Genomic DNA, 20,147 nt, shown 5'->3' on the forward strand with positions numbered 1-20,147 from the left:
GACAATATCGTGCTATGGTGGTGGAGCGGGCCCGGGAAGTGATCCGTCCCGGGCCGGGATGTGACAATTAGTATCAGAGCCTAACCCTGGCCGCGTGTGTCGACGAGGACGTCGGGCCCCTAAGGGGGGTGGATTGTAACATCCCACATCGCCCAGGGGAGTGATCCTTAAATGTATATTCCCATCCCTACCTAGCACGAGGCCTTTTGGGAGCTCACTGGCTTCAAGTTCCGTAGGAACTCTAAAGTTAAGCGAGAAGGGGGCTAGAGCAATCCCATGATGGGTGACCCATTGGGAAGTTGCTCGTGAGTTCCCAAAAACAAAACCGTGAGGGAATGGTAAGCCCAAAGCGGACAATATCGTGCTATGGTGGTGGAGCGGGTCTGGGAAGTGATCCGCCCGGGGCCGGGATGTGACAAATGGATAGTAATAACAATAGGTGGTCTAACTAGTCATAACCAAAGCTCAATAGCTTAGAGTCGCATCACCACCACGCGTCGAGCACGCTCCACTGTCTCCGTCTCGCCTAATCTAGACAAGTCTTTCAACCTCTCTGCCCTCATACACGAAACCCTAGCTCTACCTCTATTGTTTTCGCCTCCTCCGTCTCTGCCTCATCCTTTTTTGTCGCTGCCTAATGTGGTCTAGAGGTTCGGCATCGTCGACGAGAACGGCACCATGTCTGACGAGTTCGAGGTCAGGGATTTCGATCCTGATGAGGTGTTGGGGAATTGGGGCAACCAGAACGGGACTGTGGCGGAGAGTAAGCCGAATAGGTCAGCTTCCTTGATCCCTGACGAAACGAAACGCCGGGTTTTGTGGGTTAAGGAATCAGAATAGGGATGCTCTGAGAGAAAAAGTGAGGATGAGTGTGGGTGTGTGTGGCCAAGGAAGAAGATAGTCACCCGTTCCCAACCAAAAAGCAAACAAATAAAAATTTAAAAACCCGTCGTGTGTGGTCGAGGAACTACACTGTTGCATTTCCATGACGGTTGCCACTAGACTTCAATCGGAGCTCTGTCAGCGACGGCATGGCTAGGTTTTGTATCAGAGAAATTAGAGGTTTGGTTTGTTGATTAAGGGATGTGTGGCTATGGTTCTCGTTGCAGGGGGGTTAAGTAGGAGAAGAGGAGGGAAGGATGGATGGGATACAATTTTGAATTTTGAATTTTGAATTTTGAATTTTTTTTTTTTTTTTGACCCCATTCTCCCGGAAAATAAATAAATAAATTCCACGTGGACCCTAAATGACACGTGGTGCCCAATCATTGTCCACATGGGTGCCACGTCATCATTTAATGGCATACTTAATAGCCAGACTAACGGATGTATGAGACTGTCCCAGAATTATCACTTTAGGTATGACTCTGAGACGAAAAAAACTTCATGTACTAAATGTTGAAAACCACGAAACGTGAGGGTAGTAAACTGAGATTTACCCAAAAATTATTTATTTTAATAAAATTGGTCCAAGGAATTGCTCCAGTTTCTCCACACTAAATGTTCATGTTCAAAGGAATTGTTCCAATTTCTCCACGCTAAATGTTGTAGATGTTAAGAAGGTCAATGATAGGATTATAGTAATTAATATTGTGATAGGAGAATTCATCAATGTGATTAATGCGTATCCATCTCGAGTTGAGTTGGATAGGAGTCTGAAGGAGAAACTTTAGGAAGATCTGGAAGAATTGGTCAAATGAATCTCTCAGACAGAAAAGGTACTCACATGAGAAGATTTAAATGGACATGTGAGAAAGGAGACAGACAACTATAAAGCTTTCCATGGTTTTGGAGAGAGAAACAAGGAAGGGGAAGCCATTTTGAATTTCACAATGGCATACAATCTCTTTCTAGACAATACCTTCTTTAACAAGAGAAAATAGTGGTCATCAGAAACACAAATAAATTTCTTTTCATGAGAACGGGGATCATATAAGTTGTAAGGATTGCAAAGTTAGCCTAACTAACCAACATCGCTTGTTAGTGTTGGATGTATGCCCCCCACCCCCTCTTTTCATGTATTTTGTTTTTCTTACATTATAAGGAGTATGATTTATGTCTCCCTTGACTAGGTGTAACTTTTTTTCATATCAATAAATTTCCCTCGTACAGCTGAGGTTATCCAAAAATAAAATAAAATAAAAACAACAACAACAAAGCCTTGTCCCACTAAGTGGGATCAGTTGTATGAATCCTAAAACGCCACTACGCTAGGTTTTACGCCAAGTTTTCTGTTAGGTCCAAGTACTCTATATATTTTCTTAAGGTCTCTATCCAAGTCTTCCTAGACCTTCCTCTACCCTTTTTCCCTTGAGCTTTTGTCTCATAATCGCATTTTCTTATAAGAGTATCTATAAGTCTTCGTTTCACATGTCCAAACCACCTTAACCGGTTTTCTCTCATCTTATCTTCAATTGCAGCTACTCCTACTTTACCTCAAATATCCTTATTATTAATCATGTCTTTTCTCATGTGTCCACACATTCAACGAAGCATTCTTATCTCCATTATACTCTTGGTTTTGCATGTGTTGATACTTGACCGCCCAACGTTCTGTGCCATAAAGCATTGATGACCTTATTATCGTCCTATAAAATTTTCCTTAAGTTTTAGTGTAATATAACGGTCACACAACACACTCGATGCACTCTTCCACTTCATCCATCCAACTTTTATTCTATGGTTGAGATTTCCATCCAATTCTCCGTTCTTTTGCAAGATAGATCTAAGATAACGAAAGTGTTCACTCTTTGGTATTTCTTGATCTCCAATGTTCACCCTTATCTCATCAAACCTTCATTTGCACTGATTTGCACTCCATAGACTCTATTTTTGACCTACTTAGGCGAAGAGTTTCATATTCCAACACTTCCTCTAAAGGTTAAGTTTCGCATTTACTCCTTCATGCGTCTCATCTATCAACACTATATCATCTGCTAAAGTTTTCAAAAGGGATATTATCTTAAATATGTCATGTTAACTCGTACACTACCCTATGCAAAAAGGTAAGAAATTAAAGCTGATCCTTGATGTAACCTTATACTAATGGGAAAACTGTTAGTTGGTTCTTAATAAGTTCTTACTGCAGTCCCTACTCCATCATACATATCTTTTATTGCTTGGATTTATGTTACTCATACTCTTTTCTTCTTTTAGAATCCTCCAAAGAATTTCTCTAGAGACCCTATCATACGTTTTTTTTTTTAAATCTATAAAGACCATGTGCAAATCCTTTTACATGTCTTTATATCATTCCACCGATCTCCGTACAATTGAGTGCTCTGGCATGAACCCGAAGTGATTGTTAGATACTCGTGTCTCTTGCCTTAGTTTATACTCAATTACTATCTCCTAGAACTTCATTGTATGACTCATTAACTTAATACCCTTATAGTTCATGCAATTTTGTATGTTGCCTTATACTTGTCGTTAGGCACCAAAGTATTTTTTCGCCATTAAGTTGGCATCTTTATTTTCAAATTCTTATTGAAAAGGTTTATGAGTCATGTTATACTTGTCTCTCTCAAGACCTTCTACACTTCGAATATTGTTGAGACCCACTGTTTTTCATTGCTTCATTTTTTTTCAAAAGTTGCATCCACTTCACCCAAAGAAGTACTCATTTCGTGTCTTTCATTGAAAAGATTATGAAAATAATCTCTCCTTCTGTCTTTAACCATGTTCTTCATAGCTAAAACATTTCCTTTCTCATCCTTGATGCACCTCACTTAGTTCAAGTCTCTTGTCATCCTTTCCCCTTACTCTAGCCAGTTTATAGATATCCAACTCTCCTTCTTTGGTATCCAATCACTTATACATATCGTCAAAATCTGTTCGCTTTTCTCACGACTTTCTTCTTCTTCGCTATTTTATACCTTTCACGGCTTTCATTGGTTATATCCTTGTATAAGACTTTACAATATTCCTTCTTAGCCTTAACATTTTATTGTACATCCTCCTTCCACCACCAAGATTCCTTTTGATGTGGAACAAAACCCTTGGACTCTCCTAATACACTTTCTGCAACTTTCGGATACAGTAGCCATGGAATCCACATTTGGCTAACATTCCCCTCTATATCCTAAATGCATAGGCAAGTACTTTCTCTTTGAAAGTGACTTGTTTTTCCCCTTTTGATTCCACCATCTATTTCTTGGACACTTCAAGGTCTTGTTCTTTCTTCTATCTCTTTTGATATGTATACCCATCACCAACAGACATATTGGTTAGCCAGATTCTCTCCCAGTATAACTTTGCAATCCTTACAAGTTATACGATCCCCATTCCCCCTTAAAAAGAAACCTATTTGTGTTTTTGACGACCCACTCTTGTAGATGGCCACGTGCTCTTCTAGAAAGAGACCATATGCCATTGTAAAATCAAAAATGGTTTTTCCCTCCTCGTTTCTCTCCAAATGCAGCACACCTATGTAGTTGTCTGTCTCCTTGCCCACATGTCCATTTAAATCTCCTCCTGTGAATACCTTCTCCGTCTATGAGATTCCTTGGACCAATTCTCCAAGATCTTCCCAAAATTTCTCTTGTAGACTCCTATCCAACCCAACTTGAGGTGGATTTGTACTAATCACATTGATGAGATCTTGTCCTATCACAATGTTGACTTCTATAATTCTATTTTTGACGCTAAAAAAAAAAATTAACCAGCAAGGGATGAGGTTTGATCTAAACAATTCAATAAGTTAATAGCATGGGTGTAAAGATAAATTTACATATTGAATTGAGTTTGTGAGGATAGTTTAAGTAATAAATATGAGTTTAAAGAGATATTGATAGTTTAATTAAAAATAATATGAATATAATGAATAAACTGGGTGTAGAGATAAGTTATTTGGGTTTAAATAAAATTTCCTAAATCAAAATTTTGAGCCCACTGTGGACAGCCTAGGGTTTTTTCATGACTTACAAGAAGGACTTAGCGAAGTATATTAGGTGTGTCAAATTCTATTATTTTTTTTTTTCACCGCTTTTATCAAGACAATCTCTCTCCCTCTCCCTGTGTTAATATCTCTCGAGAGTCGAGACTCATGACACATTCGTTAGTTGCAAGGTAAGTACGTAGTCTCTGTTAACTAAGTATCGGCTTTAGTCTCCTTGTTTGTATTTATACATTATATCCGTTTAGTTAATTACTTATTTATTTGATGAGCTTGGTATATATAGAATGATCAAGAAGGTGGAAGAGGAGGACCTTGTGTCTGGGACATTCACCTGGAGAATTGACAATTTTTCTAAGTTGAAAAAGTACCAGCATTACTCTGAAGTTTTCGTCATTGGTGGTTATAAATGGTGCACTTGGGTATCTTGTATTTACAAGCTTAATTTTTTATGGTATAATATATAATTTGTAGGTGGGTTTAGGGTTTACTCGTTTGATCTGCAGGCGGATGCTTATATATGCAGAGGGAAACAACGTCGATTGCTTGTCTGTGTATTTGGATGCTGCAGAGGCTTCAACATTACCATATGGGTGGAACAGATATACAAAGTTCAAGTTCACCCTCGTTGATCAATTTGATACCAACAAGTCAATAACAAAGGGTATCTTCTTTACTGATCATATTAGTCGCAATTCGAATTTTTACCTAATGGGCTTGCCATTTACTTAAGGAAAAGTTTGGTAAATAGAATTTAGCGATTCTTTGCCTTCCCCATACTTTTAGTTTCTTTTGTACTTCTTACTATATAGCCTTGCCATTGTTTGTGTTGGATAAGTGCTACACTTGGGAAGGGAAACCGTACATGAGACCTAGGGTCACAACAAGAAAAAGGGGCAACACCATTTTTTCACACATTTTTACACTCATTTTGTGGGGCTTACTTCATAATGTATTTCAATAATGCGAACCATCTATATTCAATTCATCATTCATTGATCATCCTTGAAAAAAATTAGAGTAATGCAAACTTATTAAGGCATTCTTTTGTGGTTAATAAAATGGACAAACATTGTTTTGCAAAGAAAAACTAGAATGACCAACATTAATCCAATGGTCATATGGTTTTGGATTTGAATGATTTTTGGTAGCCATGATGTTTGAAAGTAGACCTAAAAGATTGACGGTTCGGATCGTTGATATAAATTACGAAGTGGGCCCTACTAAACAGGTGCCAAAATATATGAAAAAATGTGTTTCCCCTTATCGTAATGATATATATTATACATATGTATGTGTATGTACATGTAGTTGGGAATTTGTTTGCCAGTATAAGATTGTTTGTATTCACTCATTGCTGATCATCCATATTGTCGTAGTGAAGTAGGCACACGAGCATCTCCAAGAGTTATTAAATTCATGTTTTGAACTACATATGTAGAGCCACATAGGATTTTCTTGCTCCAAGAGTGTAGCTAAATTCATTCTTCAAATAAGAGTTTCTAACCAAGCCTTCAAACATTCATTTTAATATGGTAATGTGTTCTTTTCTCACCATCTCCATTAATTAATCCCATAACAACAACAAAATGTGGAACCAACTTGTTTCATATTAGATAGTACATAATATAATATTAAATTTTATAGAGCCTGTTGGAGAACAAAATTGTAAAGTAGCAAAATTTACTCTTTCAAATTGCCGCATAAATTAACAAACTGGTATTTGAAGAGTTAAATTTGTGTGGAGACTGTTGATGTTAAGCATACCTTAAGTCTATGCCCCAGCTGAAGGTAGTTAGTTAGTGTTGGAAAGTATACTACGTACGGTCGATAGCTCAATTGACTTAAGTTGGTTAATTGAACATTTGTTTCGTATCTCTTTGAACTGTGCTTTTCTTACCTATTCAGTTGATCCATTAGAACATACAATCCAAATGGCCTCTTCTATCTTTTATATGGATACATTAGTTATTCATATGCTTTGATTCTTGATTAATGTTTTTGTGATCGTTGATATATATACTTCTGATTTTACAGACTTGGAACATACGTTTACGGCAAGCACAGCTGACTGGGGCCTTACATCATTCATTCCTCTAAGTGAGCTTCATCGCCATGATACGGGGTACCTGGTGAATGATGTATGTGTTGTTGAAGTTGAAGTTTCAGTTCGTAACGGTACTAAAATTTTAGAAGACCAAGAAACTGGTGAGCTTATGGATTTCAGGGGTTTAGTGCGAATAGGGACAAATTTTGTTCCATTGTTGGAGGAAGTGTGTTCGTCGTATCCTTCTTTGATTGAGTGCCAGATGAAGAGGAGTCGTACGTTTGTTCAATGTGCATTCACAGCTCTGGGCCGAGTCTTGCATTTTCTGAAGACTACAAAGGCCAAGGATATGAACGCTGATGCTTGTCAACGTCTTCAACTGTTATGGGAGGAGCTTGAAGCTTTCAAATTTGACTTGGCTTGGCTGGAGCCTCATGTTCTATCTGTTTTTGGCATGATGAAGAAGGTAGGAATAGTGAATAGACTGAAAGAAGATGTCGATGTTTTGGAGAACGAAATAAAGACACGACGGGCTATCTTAGCGGACGCAGAAGCCGAGCTTGAGGTAGCAAAAAGAAATTTGGCGGAGGCAGAAGAAGAGTACTTCAGCAAGATAGATATGGATAGTGAGCTAGGCTATCCGTTAGGTTAATTTACGGTAGAATTTTCTCTCAGATATATAATAATGATCCCTCAGACAAATTTATGCAGTGCATGCAAATATGCAGTAGAACTTGGAATGCTATGAAGTTTAAAACAAATCTAGCTCTGAATTTAAATTGTACCATATTTTCGTTTGTTTGTCTGGGGACTGTTTCATGTCGTGTTCTTTTCAAACGTGAAATACTCGCAAAAAGATGACGAAAGGAAATTGTTGTTCGGGTTCTTCGCATAAAAAATGGATGGTGGTGTTTTAGAATAAAGAATAACCTGCAAGGGATGACAAACCAGTGTTCACACAGAGATGATTGTTGAAGAAAGTTGAGGTTTCATCGTAAAATCAATTGGTAACATGGGGAGTAGTTCAACCTCTTATAAGTACTTGCCCGGTTTGGTCCCTTGCCGATGTGAGACTTTGTCCTCACATTCTCATGTGTGACGAATTTTCAAGTCTAGCATGTGGACAACATAAACAGGATGACCTCACTGACTTGCAGCCGTTGGGCTTTATGTGTGGGCCAACCTGCTCTGATCATGATGAAAGTTGGGATTCTAGCATAAAATCAATTGGCTATATGATGAGTAGATGAGTAACCTTGCATGGTTTGGTCCCTCAACAATGTTGGGACTTTTTCCTCACATTATCACAATTGTACTGATTTATATTGGACGGGATGGTTAATTGCACATTTACGAAGAATTTGAATCCTCTACCAGGTTTTTTGGCTACCGGTTATACTAGAATTTAACTAAAAACCATTTAAGCACATTTACTTATCGATTGCTAGTTGCAGATATAGCTGGAGTCTCGTAGCTTTATGATATTCTAATGTAATCTTCCTTTTCTTTCAAGCTTACGCCCCGTTGTCAACCAAAAAAAAATAAAAAGAAAGAAAGAAAATGAGTTCAATTCACGACTTCTCTCTTGCAGTTACCCGTAATGCGAATCCCATTTCATTCTTTATTTTTATTTCTATGTTATTGAACTAACAAAGTTGAACAATTACAAAAGTAAACAGAATTGCAATTTAAGGCCCCAAACGCCCAGATGAAACCGAACCATTTGCCCAAAAAATAAACTAATTTGGTTTGATTCGTTTTCCGCAGTGATTTGAGTTGTACCCAAACCGAACCAATGCATTCAGTTGTAATTGATTCTGTTGCAAATTGGAGGCAAAACCAATCCATTCCAAACCATACCCTGATACCCCTGCAAGATAGTGCTCAGAATCTGGAAAACTTGGAAGTCAGTTTCAGCAAGTATTTTTTGAAAAAATGTACAAGATTAAAACCAAGGTCTATTGAAATTTAAGATTAAAAACAACCAGCATCTAAGTTGGATATAAATATATAACTTGACGGGTTTGCGTAACAACGATGGAATCCCAATACAAATCACTCTATTGTTTAATTTAATGCATAATTATAATAGTAATACACAAACTGCTGGTAATGAAGTAGCCTCCTTGAATCACTTTCTGAATCCTTTGAAAATATTCTCCTTGTAGTATTTGAGTTCTTTGATGCTTTCTCTGATATCATCCAAGGCTCTGTGTTTATTTTCTTTACAAGGGGCTTTCTTATTATCTGCGCTAAACAACCATGTTAGTCAATGTTTGTCCCAAGTAAATTCACTCAGGAATACCTCCTATTTGAATGCTCACGATTAAACCACGTCAACATCCTGTGTTTCTGAGAGAGAGAGAGAGAGAGAGAGAGAGAGAGAGAGAGAGAGGAGACTGGAAGGGAGGGGAATGAAAGGGGAGAGAATCCTACTCCAATAAGAAACCACACAACCACCAAGACCTAACCACCATGCCGGGCCAATGGGAAGGGAAGTCACTGGCGTGGCCAACAACATAGACTGAGGTCACCGAGGGATGGATGTTTTAATTCATAATAAATAAATAGTGTGCCTTTTAAGTGGTAGAGAAAAATTACAGAGTATACCAGGTTATGTAAGTATTTTTACCTTTAGGATACCAGCGAACGCATAGAGCTTTAATACTGCTAACATCCACTAGTACATGGGAGAAAAGGCTAGCCAGATCCGGCATGTACTTCTGCCAGAAAAAAAAGCCAGTTAAAAGAACTCCAACCAAGCTGATTATATTTATATCTAAGTACGGTAACAAAATGAGAAAAACATAGGTGTGACATCTTTCTAAATAGACACAATTACACCCCTTCGTTTTTTTCCATTTCCTCCAAAAGCTCCATAAACCTTATTGCTCCAAACAAAAATCAACAAAACCACAACCCACATGGTCATAGAACTTTTCTAAATCAACTTCAATAATCCTCCCTTCTTTTTGTTCTTTTAATCTCACCTCCTTCACAACCTCGTTTGCAATTAAAACTATATCTACGGCCTGGTCCCTATTTACCAACACTCCATGTTTTTTACTCCAAGCTCCGCTACACATGTTTCCCCTTAATACAATAAGCTTACCTGCTTCTGACATAACAGAAAAACAACCAAATAAGTGAAAAACAGGCATTAATGCAAAAACAAAATTGATGTGTGGCACAGTGGGGTCCTCGCATGCTTATCGGCTTATGAAATAAATTGCAATGCATTACTAATAACCAAATACTAACAAATAAGTCAATCCCGTATTAGAATTTTTTTGCAATTGAAGTAAATTATAAACAAAAATCCAGAAAAAATGATTCAAATTACCTTCAAAAACACAAAATCTACATAAACTGAATTTCCTGCTAGGAGAGGTTGATATGTTCCAATGTTTCTCTTTACAAATTCTATGACCTGCAGTATTCAAGCACATATTTACTTACCAAGAAATATAAAGAAAGAAGTATGTGACTATAATATATCATTAATAATAAATTTGCTCAAACAGAACTAGAACATATAAAAAGGTCAGAATTGAAGGGAACAGAGGGTGATTACCATATGTAACAATTAAATTATGTGGTTCATCAAAACTAGGTTGTGGAATTATGTTATCCAAAACAAATAAGGAAAAGTACAATGAGTATCAAATTGGTCTTCTCTACACGAGGAAATGACCAAAGATTCCAGGTTGTTTGTTATTTTGACATCGAGAAACTCAGAGGTGGAATTCTCTAACAATTATTCAACTGAAAGAGTTTAATTCTTTTTATTCAATCCTATGATTAAACACGAGTTATTAAAATCACAACAAATATTGATTAAAAGAATCCCAGACATCCAATGACAAAATAATAATTAATTATGCCAACCAAAATTAATATAGCTCATGTGTAAAAAGAGTTCTTTTGCACCTGCTGTTCAGCTTCTCTTTCACTAATCGAACTTTTGAGCACTTTTGTTGCCAACCCTAATATTATTAAAGTTTGTCAGTCGTAAAATCTTACACCATACGCTAAAATGATAATAGATTCTTGTGTACGATATGATGCTTGGCGATAAAGAGAACAAATGTTTAACCATATGTTACCAAGAAGTACGATGTCGGATTACCCAGCTTACTTACCACTAGCTGCATGATGTGTTTGACACCATTCTCCCATTCTATCTAAACACTCCTTGGTTTGGTGGATAACTAAATCAGGGCCCTGAAATATAAAAGGGGTAACAAGGAGGAAAAAAAAAAAATAATAGATTAGGAATTGAGCCCAAATGATAAAAGAACAGACAGGCATCATAATAAGTATCAAGGAAAAGGATAACATCTAAGCGTATTCCTTCAAACAAACATCCTTGACTCAATCAGGTTTTTGTTTCTTTAACTTCCTTCAGAATTATATGATAATAAATTTAAAAATAAAAAATAAAAAAAACCAATGATGAAGACAACCTATTTCCAGTCTTTAAGGAAGACAAAGGGAGAATGAAAAAGCCTTTGACGGTTTCCGTCGTAATTAAACTACTAGTGAACATCACTCCTACAGCTTCTAGAGGATTGAAAAAAAACTAAAACCTGCCCTTTGAAACCTACTTAAGGAAACATATCTGAGATGTTTTGATCTCATTTTCACTTTCAAACATTTTGATTCTGTGTATCTTTGTTTTGTTTTTTTTTTTTTTTTTTTTTTATTGGACATAATAAATGCAGGGGATACATGCGGCGTAAAGTAATTATGTATGAATACTCTCATACAATCTTTTAAATTGCAATCAGGGATAACACAGAGTAGTTAACTACACCTGCAAAATCTAAAAATAGAAATACACAGAGGCATATCCACACATTAATGCACAATGCTGAAAATACCTCCACCGATTTGGTTAATCTTCCATCAGTAATTATACAAGCAATCTCCAGTATTCGATCAACTTCAACATTCAAACCTGCACGTCCACGGAAGCAAAAGTGAATATTTTTGTGTCATTGCATATTTAGGGCAATTAACCATAGAAATCATTAAGTGAAGTGAAAGAAGACAGCACAATAATAGGTCAGTTTGATTTAATGTATGTTGCCCAGCATTCCTACATATTTTATGTGCATCTTTGTCTTCTTTTCAAGGAAGGAAACAGAATGAGTACATTAATAATCAAAAAGACTAAGAAGTACAATTAAGGTGGACCAGTAGTCTATATATAAATAGCCCTAAACCTGCATGAAACAGAACATTCTTAGCAGGAAATACAGACACCTATCCAATAAAACGGAAGAAGCCGGCAACTACTAAGCCTAAAAACCCGAAACATCCAATCCAAGTTTGGAAGAAGAAGCAAAAGAATTGCCAAGCCAAAAGTTTAGCATTTTCCCATAAGAAATACACAGATTCCCCATCCTTCCCCTCAGAATCTCAGATTAGGTTACTCCCAAGTATCATCCCAGAAACAGAACCTCCCCCTTTCCAACTGTGAAACGAAGATTAGAAGAGAACATGGAAAGGACCTGAGCTATGTCTTTCCGCGGGCATTGCCACGACCCTCTAAAACTCAAATAAGTAACATCATGCAACATGTATATACTCCATACAACAAAGTTCCACATAGAATTAGTTCCCAAGAGTAGCGAAGAAATTATCAATGTTATTTAGTTAGGCATTTTTGTATTATACCAAGCAATATTACCCTTACCAGTCATTTCCAAGTCAATCCATATCAGTGGCATTTTGCACTCTTCTGGAGGTATCTCTGTATTTTTCTTACTCTGCTTCTCATTTACCAGCAACTTGTTATCAGAGTCGTTGACTTTCTTCTTGCTATTGCCTGCCTCAAAAGATGCATCATTAAAATGAATATACTCATATTTTTCAATCCACATAGTGGGACTATCAACAAATATTCACCTAAGCAAAACATTATTATGGCAATTCTTATTATATATGCCCAATGCCTACTCTATCATGAATGTGGGTTACATTTAGAAAAAATAAAGATTTTTTTTGTCTGTAAACAAAAAATTTATACTTCATCAAAATTGCAGGATCCATTAAAAAAATAAGAACTTTTTTTTAGAGAAATATTAAGAAAAAGAGCCTAAAATGGTTGTTCACTGAAAGTATGCAGCATCCAAATATACTGGGAAGATGAAAGTAAATAGTAATCATGAAAACTTCCTAGCAGGACTTAGCCCAGGAAATTGTCGAAACCAGCTCAATACAAAAGCAAAAAGTGGTTTACAGCCTAAATCAGCACCAAACTTCACCACTAACCAAGTAAGCAGTAAGCTTAATTTATAAGCAATCAATCCGGAGAAGTAAACAAGCAATAAGCTTCAAAGACGCCTTTCCCTCCAGCCGTGTCACATTTTTAGGCTAAATAATAAACCCTAAACCCAAAACCCTAACACATGGAATGAAAGTGAATGAACCTGAAGATTTTCTAGTGCCATCGGAAGAAGAAGAAGTTGGATCGTCGTTTTCGGCGTCAATCTCCAGCGCAGAGAATGCATTTTCGAGGAACTCCATTGTTTCTCTGTCTCTGTTGATTACGATTGCTTTGGTTTGGTTCTGAAACTTTAAACTCATTTGAATGTACCTTTAAGTTTGTCAGAAAAAATATTTTTGGATTGTAAATGTATTTAAAGTGACTTTTACAAAAAGTATAAATTATATGCTTCTTTAGGAAGTGATTTTTCAGGATAATCTTGTATTTTACTAATGATTAGTTCTAAAAATATTTTACTAAAAGTATTTTTAGTTATTTTAAAAACACATCCAAACAAATTCTGATCAGCCGGATTTCGATTTGGTCTGTTTAGACCAAAAACGGTCATTGGGCCCAAAGTATGCTGGCCCAGGTAAAATTTCACTGGAAAACACTAATTGGGCTTTATTTACAAATTTCTTTAACCACCTCTTACAAAATATAAATTTCTTTGGACACCCAAATATATTTAAGAATATACCAAAACTATCGTTTAAAACAAAATTTCTTTTTGTTTATTTGAAAATTAAAAAAAAAAATAGAACGTTAAAAAGGAAAAGGAGAGTTTGAGACGGCCAAGCCGCCATCAAAGAGGGGTGAGACTCAAGAAAAGAACACCTTGTATGCGAAGGGTCTTAAAGGAACGTCATTTACTTTTTAATTTTGGATATTTTCCTGTTGTTTTGGTCTCCACCACTCTCTCTGACCCTACCCCCTCTGTTTTTTTCTTCCTTCCTTCCCCGTTTTCCGTGGGATTTGCTTTCCAGCTCCATCATTCTTTTTCTCCTTGGCAAGGTCATCCTCTTCTATCATTATTTTTTTTTCCTTTTCACTTTTGCTTACCCTTTATTTCCCTGCATTTCTTTCCTTGCACTTTTTCCTTATTGTCTTAGATTTGGGTTTTATGCCCCCTTTTAGCCCTGACGTTTCTCCCCGTCATCAATCCTTCACCACTGACCTGTGGTGTTTGGTGGTTGTTAAAGTGCGTTTCGCACTATTTGGTAGGATTATGGGAGCTCTTTTTCCGCGGGTGGCTCACTCACCCCCATTTTTCGTTCATCCAATTTGTTCGTGGGTTCTTTCTCTTGGTGGTGGTGACATATCGGCGATGGCGGCGCAGCTTGTGTGGTTAAGTTTGCACTCTTCCAGATTTAGGGTTTTTATTGTTGTAGGCTTGCTCTGACAAAAAAAAAAAAAGACTAGATAATAGGAAATTTTATTTAAACTCATATAACTTCTTTCTACACCCAACTTAAATTTTAAATGTTAATTGTCTATTTTACCCTATTGCAAATACCAAATTTATCAATAAACCCATGCACTATAATTAAACCCTAGCATCACCCTTTCTTTATCCTACGTTCATTCCGGCTAAAACCCTAATAGCTCTGATAGAGAAAAACAAAGCTTTTTCTATTGATGGATGGTGATTTTGAAGTTTTTAATCCTTCAACTAAGGTATGACTCGATTTATGGATATTTTGCGTTTACTTTTTCTTTGAATTAAATTTCATATTTTTTATATTATATTGCATTTGTTTTTCTCTGACGGTGTCTGTCGGCATCCCAAATCACCATTGCAATGACTTTTGCTTAATACTGCAAAGACATATTGACTTGATTCTTGGTTTAGATAAAGATTGCCCAACCTCATCAACCTTAACCATTAACTAGCGAGCGTCATTCTTTGGCAAATTCAAGTCTATGGAAGAATCTCTTGGATCCCAAGTCTATGGATGTGTTTGGTAGCAGAAATTAAAAAAAAAAAAAAAGACATGGAAATGTTAGTCCAATACGGCATATGCAATTATAGAGCGGTAAATGACGCCTCTTTAAAAAAGAAAATTCAATTAGATGTTATTTATAAAAGGAATGAGTGTTAAGATAATATTTGAATTGGATTTGAGAGGGTAGTTTAGGTAATAAATTTGGGTTTAAAGAGATATTAATTATTTAATAAAAAATAATATCGATGAAGAGAATAAGTTAGATGTAGAAAGAAATTACATGAATTCAAATAAAATTCCCCTTAAATAATTTAAAAGCATGTATTCATGCTCCAGCAACCAAGCTTTTCATTTACCAATGTCGCCTTTACCATTCTTCAAGGTGGGCTGGATCCCTAAGGTACAACTACATACAAGCTGGGCAGACAAGACGGTTCAAACAGTATAACATAAGAAGGAAACAAAGTTTGCAACAATTACAGACTGAAAGTAAGGGTCTTCGGCGACAACAGAAAACTAAAGAAAAAGGTCTGAGATCGTGGCTTGAAATGGTAAATCACTCGATTAATGACTAGGGTTACTCTGCCATGCTCCTGATGCTGTTTATTCTTATCCAATATCCAACACCTGACAGTATCTTTCCTTCTTGACCTATATTTTATAACTTAACCTAATTGAGTGAGTATATAATATATGGAGTTTACTTCGGAAGATGAAGATATTGTATCTGGCAGATTCACATGGAGAGTCGAAAACTTGTCTAAGTTGAAGAGCAAAAACATTCCTTTGACGTTTTCGTCATTGGTGGTTTTAAATAGTACGTATTTGAGTTATCTTCTATATAGATACGTGACTTTAAATTTTGTTTTTCTGCTTTGTATTATTATTTTTGGATTACATAAATTTGGTTTGATTTGATCAGGCGGATCCTCATATATCCAAAGGGTCACAACAGAACAGAGATGCCAGCCTGCCAATATTTTTGGTTGTTGCAGATGCTTCAACATTGCCATTTGGGTGGAGTAGATGTGCACGATTCAAGTTCACTGTGGTTAATCAACTTGACAGAAATAAGTCAACAACACTAGGTATGTTCTTACTTACTGTTCAGTGTTAGTGAAAAAATTACTGTTGGTTGAATGCAATTCATGATGCTTTTATATTCCTACCCTTCATTTCATTTTTTACAGTGTAACTTTCTTTTTATTATTATAAATGTTCTAAATATTGGCCTTAGGTTGGCTTTGTGGTAGCAATCTTATGTATAATGATACCTAGGTTTTGACAAATCATCTTTTTACCAATACAATTTTTATATGCGAACCACACATTACACCATTCAGGTTTAGAGTGATTTTCAAAATAGATGATGGGGTCCTAATTTTCTCTAAATGTACCATGATGTTTTGAAATCGTATCAATTTATATCTTTGTTAATTTGTTTATCATTCATTAAATGGATATTATGATGACAATCGTGAGACCCATTCGTGTGTCATCATAGTAGCCACAATTGCACATCATGGATCTTAGCCTTCTCCTCAATCAATGGTTGACAGAAATAAGTCAACCAATCAGCATTTGGTCTCGATGGTGTCATATATATGGAACCTATAAATTGATAGGATTTCAAAACCTCATTCATGGTGCAGTGTGAGAAAATTAAAAATCTATTGCCTAATTTGAAGTTTAGTTAAAATATGGAGGGTGAGTGTAAAATGCCGGCTTGAGTCTTGACTGAGGTCAGGGATCATATATTCTCACTCTTCTATAATGATATGTGTTAGCAGCTGTAAAATGAGTGTAGGTTCAAGTTTTAATTTTGTACATTAGTTATATTTGCGAGATCTGGTTTTCTACTTTAGGTGGATTTTAGTTAGCTAGCTAGTGGATTTCTTATTGTTCAGTTTGTTTTTCTCTTTATCTATGCCATCCTTTTAGGAACTCTGGACTCTTGATAGATGGCAATTTATCATATGGGGAGTGCTATAAAGGCATTTAGCAATGTTTTTTCTCGTCTTTATTTTCCCCTTCATTTCCTCTACATAGCTAAACACAATAAACTACTCTTTTCACCTTTCTGTTTTCCATTTTCTATATTCTTAACGTGAACCAAATATATAGCTTAAATTCACTAATTGGTACACTGTTAGCTGCATGACATTATGTTGATAGAAAAAAAAACAAATTTCGTCTGATAATTATATTGTTTGGGATAAGGCACTCATATACCAGTTAGAATAGGTAAGCTCGATTCTTCTGGTAACCTAATGAAGCCACCTGTAATTTGGCCATCATGACATTATAGCCATGTCGACGAGATGTTGAAGTCATATTGTGTGCATTTTCCCGACGATATCAGTTCCTGAATTCTTAATCTTAACAAATTTCAATGGTGTACAGAAAGGCTGAGGTGCTGCAACAATATTCTTTTCTTCCTAACAAACAGTTTGGTTATTGAATCATGGTTTTCTTGGTAATTATTTTCCTCTGCAACTGTCTGAAATTCTTATATTAATATGGCTCCCTTTGTTTTAAAAACAAGGAAAACAAGAAAGGATGGCTTTCTTTATCTTCTTTTCTTTATTACATGTTGATAAACTCACTCATTCTTGATTAACCTTTTTATGATATCAATTTGGTATTTTTTTTTTATATTTGTAGAAACTCGTAATGAGAAAGAGCTCAAAGCAGGAGTGAGTTCGTTGGGGTACAGATCGTTTATGCCTTTGAGTAAGCTCCATGATCGCAGTGCAGGCTATCTTGTGAATGATACATGTATAATTGAAGTAAAGGTTAAGATCCTTGAAGCTGAAAGTGAGGAGGATGATGAATCCGATGAGGGATCATCTGATTTTTCTACAAGTACGAAGAATTCATCAAATGCAGATTCAAATACAGATTCTTTGCAATTTTCAGACTCTTCAGTATCACCCAATTCTGAAGCACATCGTGAACAGCTGCTTCCCTCCCATGATAAACCAAGTTCTCTAGAAGATTGCACTGACACTAGCACTGATAATCCTGCTGGCCCTACTTAGTCAAGGAACATGAGAACGAAAAACTACCCTATGCTTTCCAGCTAGCGAGCTCGTTGATTTCAAGGGTTTAGGGTGGATAGAGAAAGCTTTTGTCCCACAACTAGAGGAAGTTTGTTCATGGCATCCTTCACTGATTAAGTGCCAACAAAAGAGGATTTGTAAGTTCACTGAATGTGCATTCACAGCTTTGGGAAGAGTCCTGCATTTTTTAAAGACTACAAAAGGTAAGGATATGACGTGTTAGGACTCCAGCGAGAACCTTCGGCTTTTATGGGAAGAGCTAGAGATTTTCAGATTTGACTTGGCATCGTTAGAGCCATATGTTCAATCCGCTTTGTGTATGAAGAAATTTGGGGAAATGGCAGGGCGAGTGAAAAGATTGAGAGGAGAGGTGGATGCTTTGGAGACCGAGCTGAAAAGACCAAGGACTGAGCTAGTTGATGCAGAGGTAGATCTTGATCGGGTAGCAGAAAAATATGGACAGTGAGTTAGGTTATGGACGGCATTAGCCTAGTAGTTGGTTCTTGGTTTTACATTTTCGGTCATAGGACTGCGGTGGGCAACGTGACCAAACTTTGACTGGCTCGTTTTTGCTAAGCCTAACAACGTTTTTGCGCCGTTCTCGCAAAGCCTATCTATTTGACTCGGTTTGACTGGGTTTCTGCATGATTATATCTTTACCATCAAATGCTTTGAATGGTAGTTTAATACTGCCTTGTTGAATGATGAATTTTATTTCGATCTATTGGTGGGTTCTGATCGTATTGTATGAGACCCTAAAAATTTGTGTCAGAACGTTGTTGCAAGATTGAAAATTGTATGAAAATTATGTCTGCAAGATTATAATCAAGATTGTGCATGTCTTGATCAAATCTTTTGTATATAACAATCTATCTAACGTTGAACATATACATTGTGACACAATATGCATTAAAATTGGAGGTTAAATTAGGAGGATTTATTTTAACCTCCAAGTTTAATGCATTTTGTCACAATTAGCTTCAAATTTGAAACTTGAAAGGGTCATGTTTAGACACCACAAAGGCCAAGGATATGAACGAGGATGCTTGTCAGCATCTTCATTCTTTATGGGAAGAGGTTCGGACCTTCAAATTTGACTTGGCTTGGCTGGAACCTTATGTTAAATTTGCCTTTGGTTTGAAGAAGTTTGTGGAAGTGGAAGTGCGAGCTGTACGCCTGAGAGAAGAAGTGGATGATATAGAGATAGAATTAAAGAGAAAGAGGAGTGCCCTAATTGCTGCACAAGTAGATCTTGAGACAACAACAAGAGACTTGCCAAAGATGGACAAGATAGATATCAACAGTGATCTTAGTTATGGGAGGGGTTAGTGTTAGCTTTTGTCATGAAGTTGACTCTCTTTGATATGAAGCGCGAGAAAAAGATGTGCATGCATGCAGATTGGATTGTACTAGGAAAGATATCCAGCGGGCTAGGTTCATGACTGAATATTTTGCTTCCGTCACTACCTAACGACAATGTTATGAATTCGATAGGATGGATAAAAACTTCCTCTAAGGTTCTAAGGATGAGAAGGGCAAAGTTAGTAGCTGCTCTAAATTGGACTATGGAATTTTTGGTATGAAGTAAATACTTACACTCTATTCCAACTCTCTGTTTGTAACGTTCGTTAATATTTGAAGAACTAAGCTTTGCCCGAGCTTTGCTCTCCTGCTCACCAAAGGACAAAGAATGGTTGAAATTTAATTAAATCTCGTTTAGTTAAATCTCAACCGTTCTTTTGTGAAAATAAATGTGAGACGTGCTTTGCCCCAGTTGGGGAAATGACTCGACATCCATTCGCCATCACTTCCAGCGTTTGCGTTCACCTCAGTGTTTGTGAAAATTACTCAAGCCACTATGGTTGTCTACAGTGAGATCGTCACATGTTGATCTAGGTTAGGATTTTCATTGAGTAGGCATGTC

General features: G+C 36.6%; 3 protein-coding genes across 5 annotated transcripts; 2 read left to right on the top strand and 1 right to left on the bottom strand.

Annotated features, from left to right (window-relative positions):
* The first annotated feature begins 678 nt into the window (after positions 1-678).
* On the top strand, positions 679-7,673 carry LOC137733573 (MATH domain and coiled-coil domain-containing protein At3g58250-like). Its single transcript, XM_088697196.1, has 4 exons — positions 679-776; positions 5,181-5,306; positions 5,401-5,558; positions 6,932-7,673. The coding sequence occupies exons 1-4, from the start codon at positions 679-681 to the stop codon at positions 7,591-7,593; spliced, it is 1,044 nt and encodes a 347-aa protein (XP_088553322.1). The 3' UTR covers positions 7,594-7,673.
* Positions 7,674-8,886: 1,213 nt separating this feature from the next.
* LOC137734954 (oligoribonuclease) lies at positions 8,887-13,579 on the bottom strand. 3 transcript variants are annotated; one of them, XM_088697598.1, is made up of 8 exons: positions 13,379-13,574; positions 12,643-12,774; positions 11,825-11,901; positions 11,084-11,165; positions 10,872-10,927; positions 10,285-10,371; positions 9,574-9,664; positions 8,887-9,443 (listed from the first exon to the last, which is right to left on the bottom strand). In XM_088697598.1, the coding sequence occupies exons 1-8, from the start codon at positions 13,533-13,535 to the stop codon at positions 9,268-9,270; spliced, it is 858 nt and encodes a 285-aa protein (XP_088553724.1). In that variant the 5' UTR covers positions 13,536-13,574; the 3' UTR covers positions 8,887-9,267. The 3 variants fall into 3 exon arrangements, with proteins under 3 accessions (XP_088553724.1, XP_068330398.2, XP_088553725.1); XM_068474297.2 differs by having other exon boundaries at positions 8,887-9,188; positions 13,379-13,564; XM_088697599.1 differs by having other exon boundaries at positions 9,195-9,443; positions 13,397-13,579.
* A 3,887-nt stretch (positions 13,580-17,466) lies between these two features.
* Positions 17,467-19,583, top strand: LOC137733574 (MATH domain and coiled-coil domain-containing protein At3g58260-like). The gene is made up of 3 exons (XM_088697600.1): positions 17,467-17,978; positions 18,244-18,426; positions 19,236-19,583. Exons 1-3 carry the CDS (start codon positions 17,789-17,791, stop codon positions 19,550-19,552), a joined length of 690 nt encoding a protein of 229 aa, XP_088553726.1. The 5' UTR covers positions 17,467-17,788; the 3' UTR covers positions 19,553-19,583.
* The last annotated feature ends 564 nt before the right edge of the window (positions 19,584-20,147 follow it).

Source organism: Pyrus communis, chromosome 7 (assembly GCF_041283825.1).
Source record: "Pyrus communis isolate YQ-2024b chromosome 7, ASM4128382v1, whole genome shotgun sequence".
NCBI lineage: Eukaryota > Viridiplantae > Streptophyta > Magnoliopsida > Rosales > Rosaceae > Pyrus > Pyrus communis.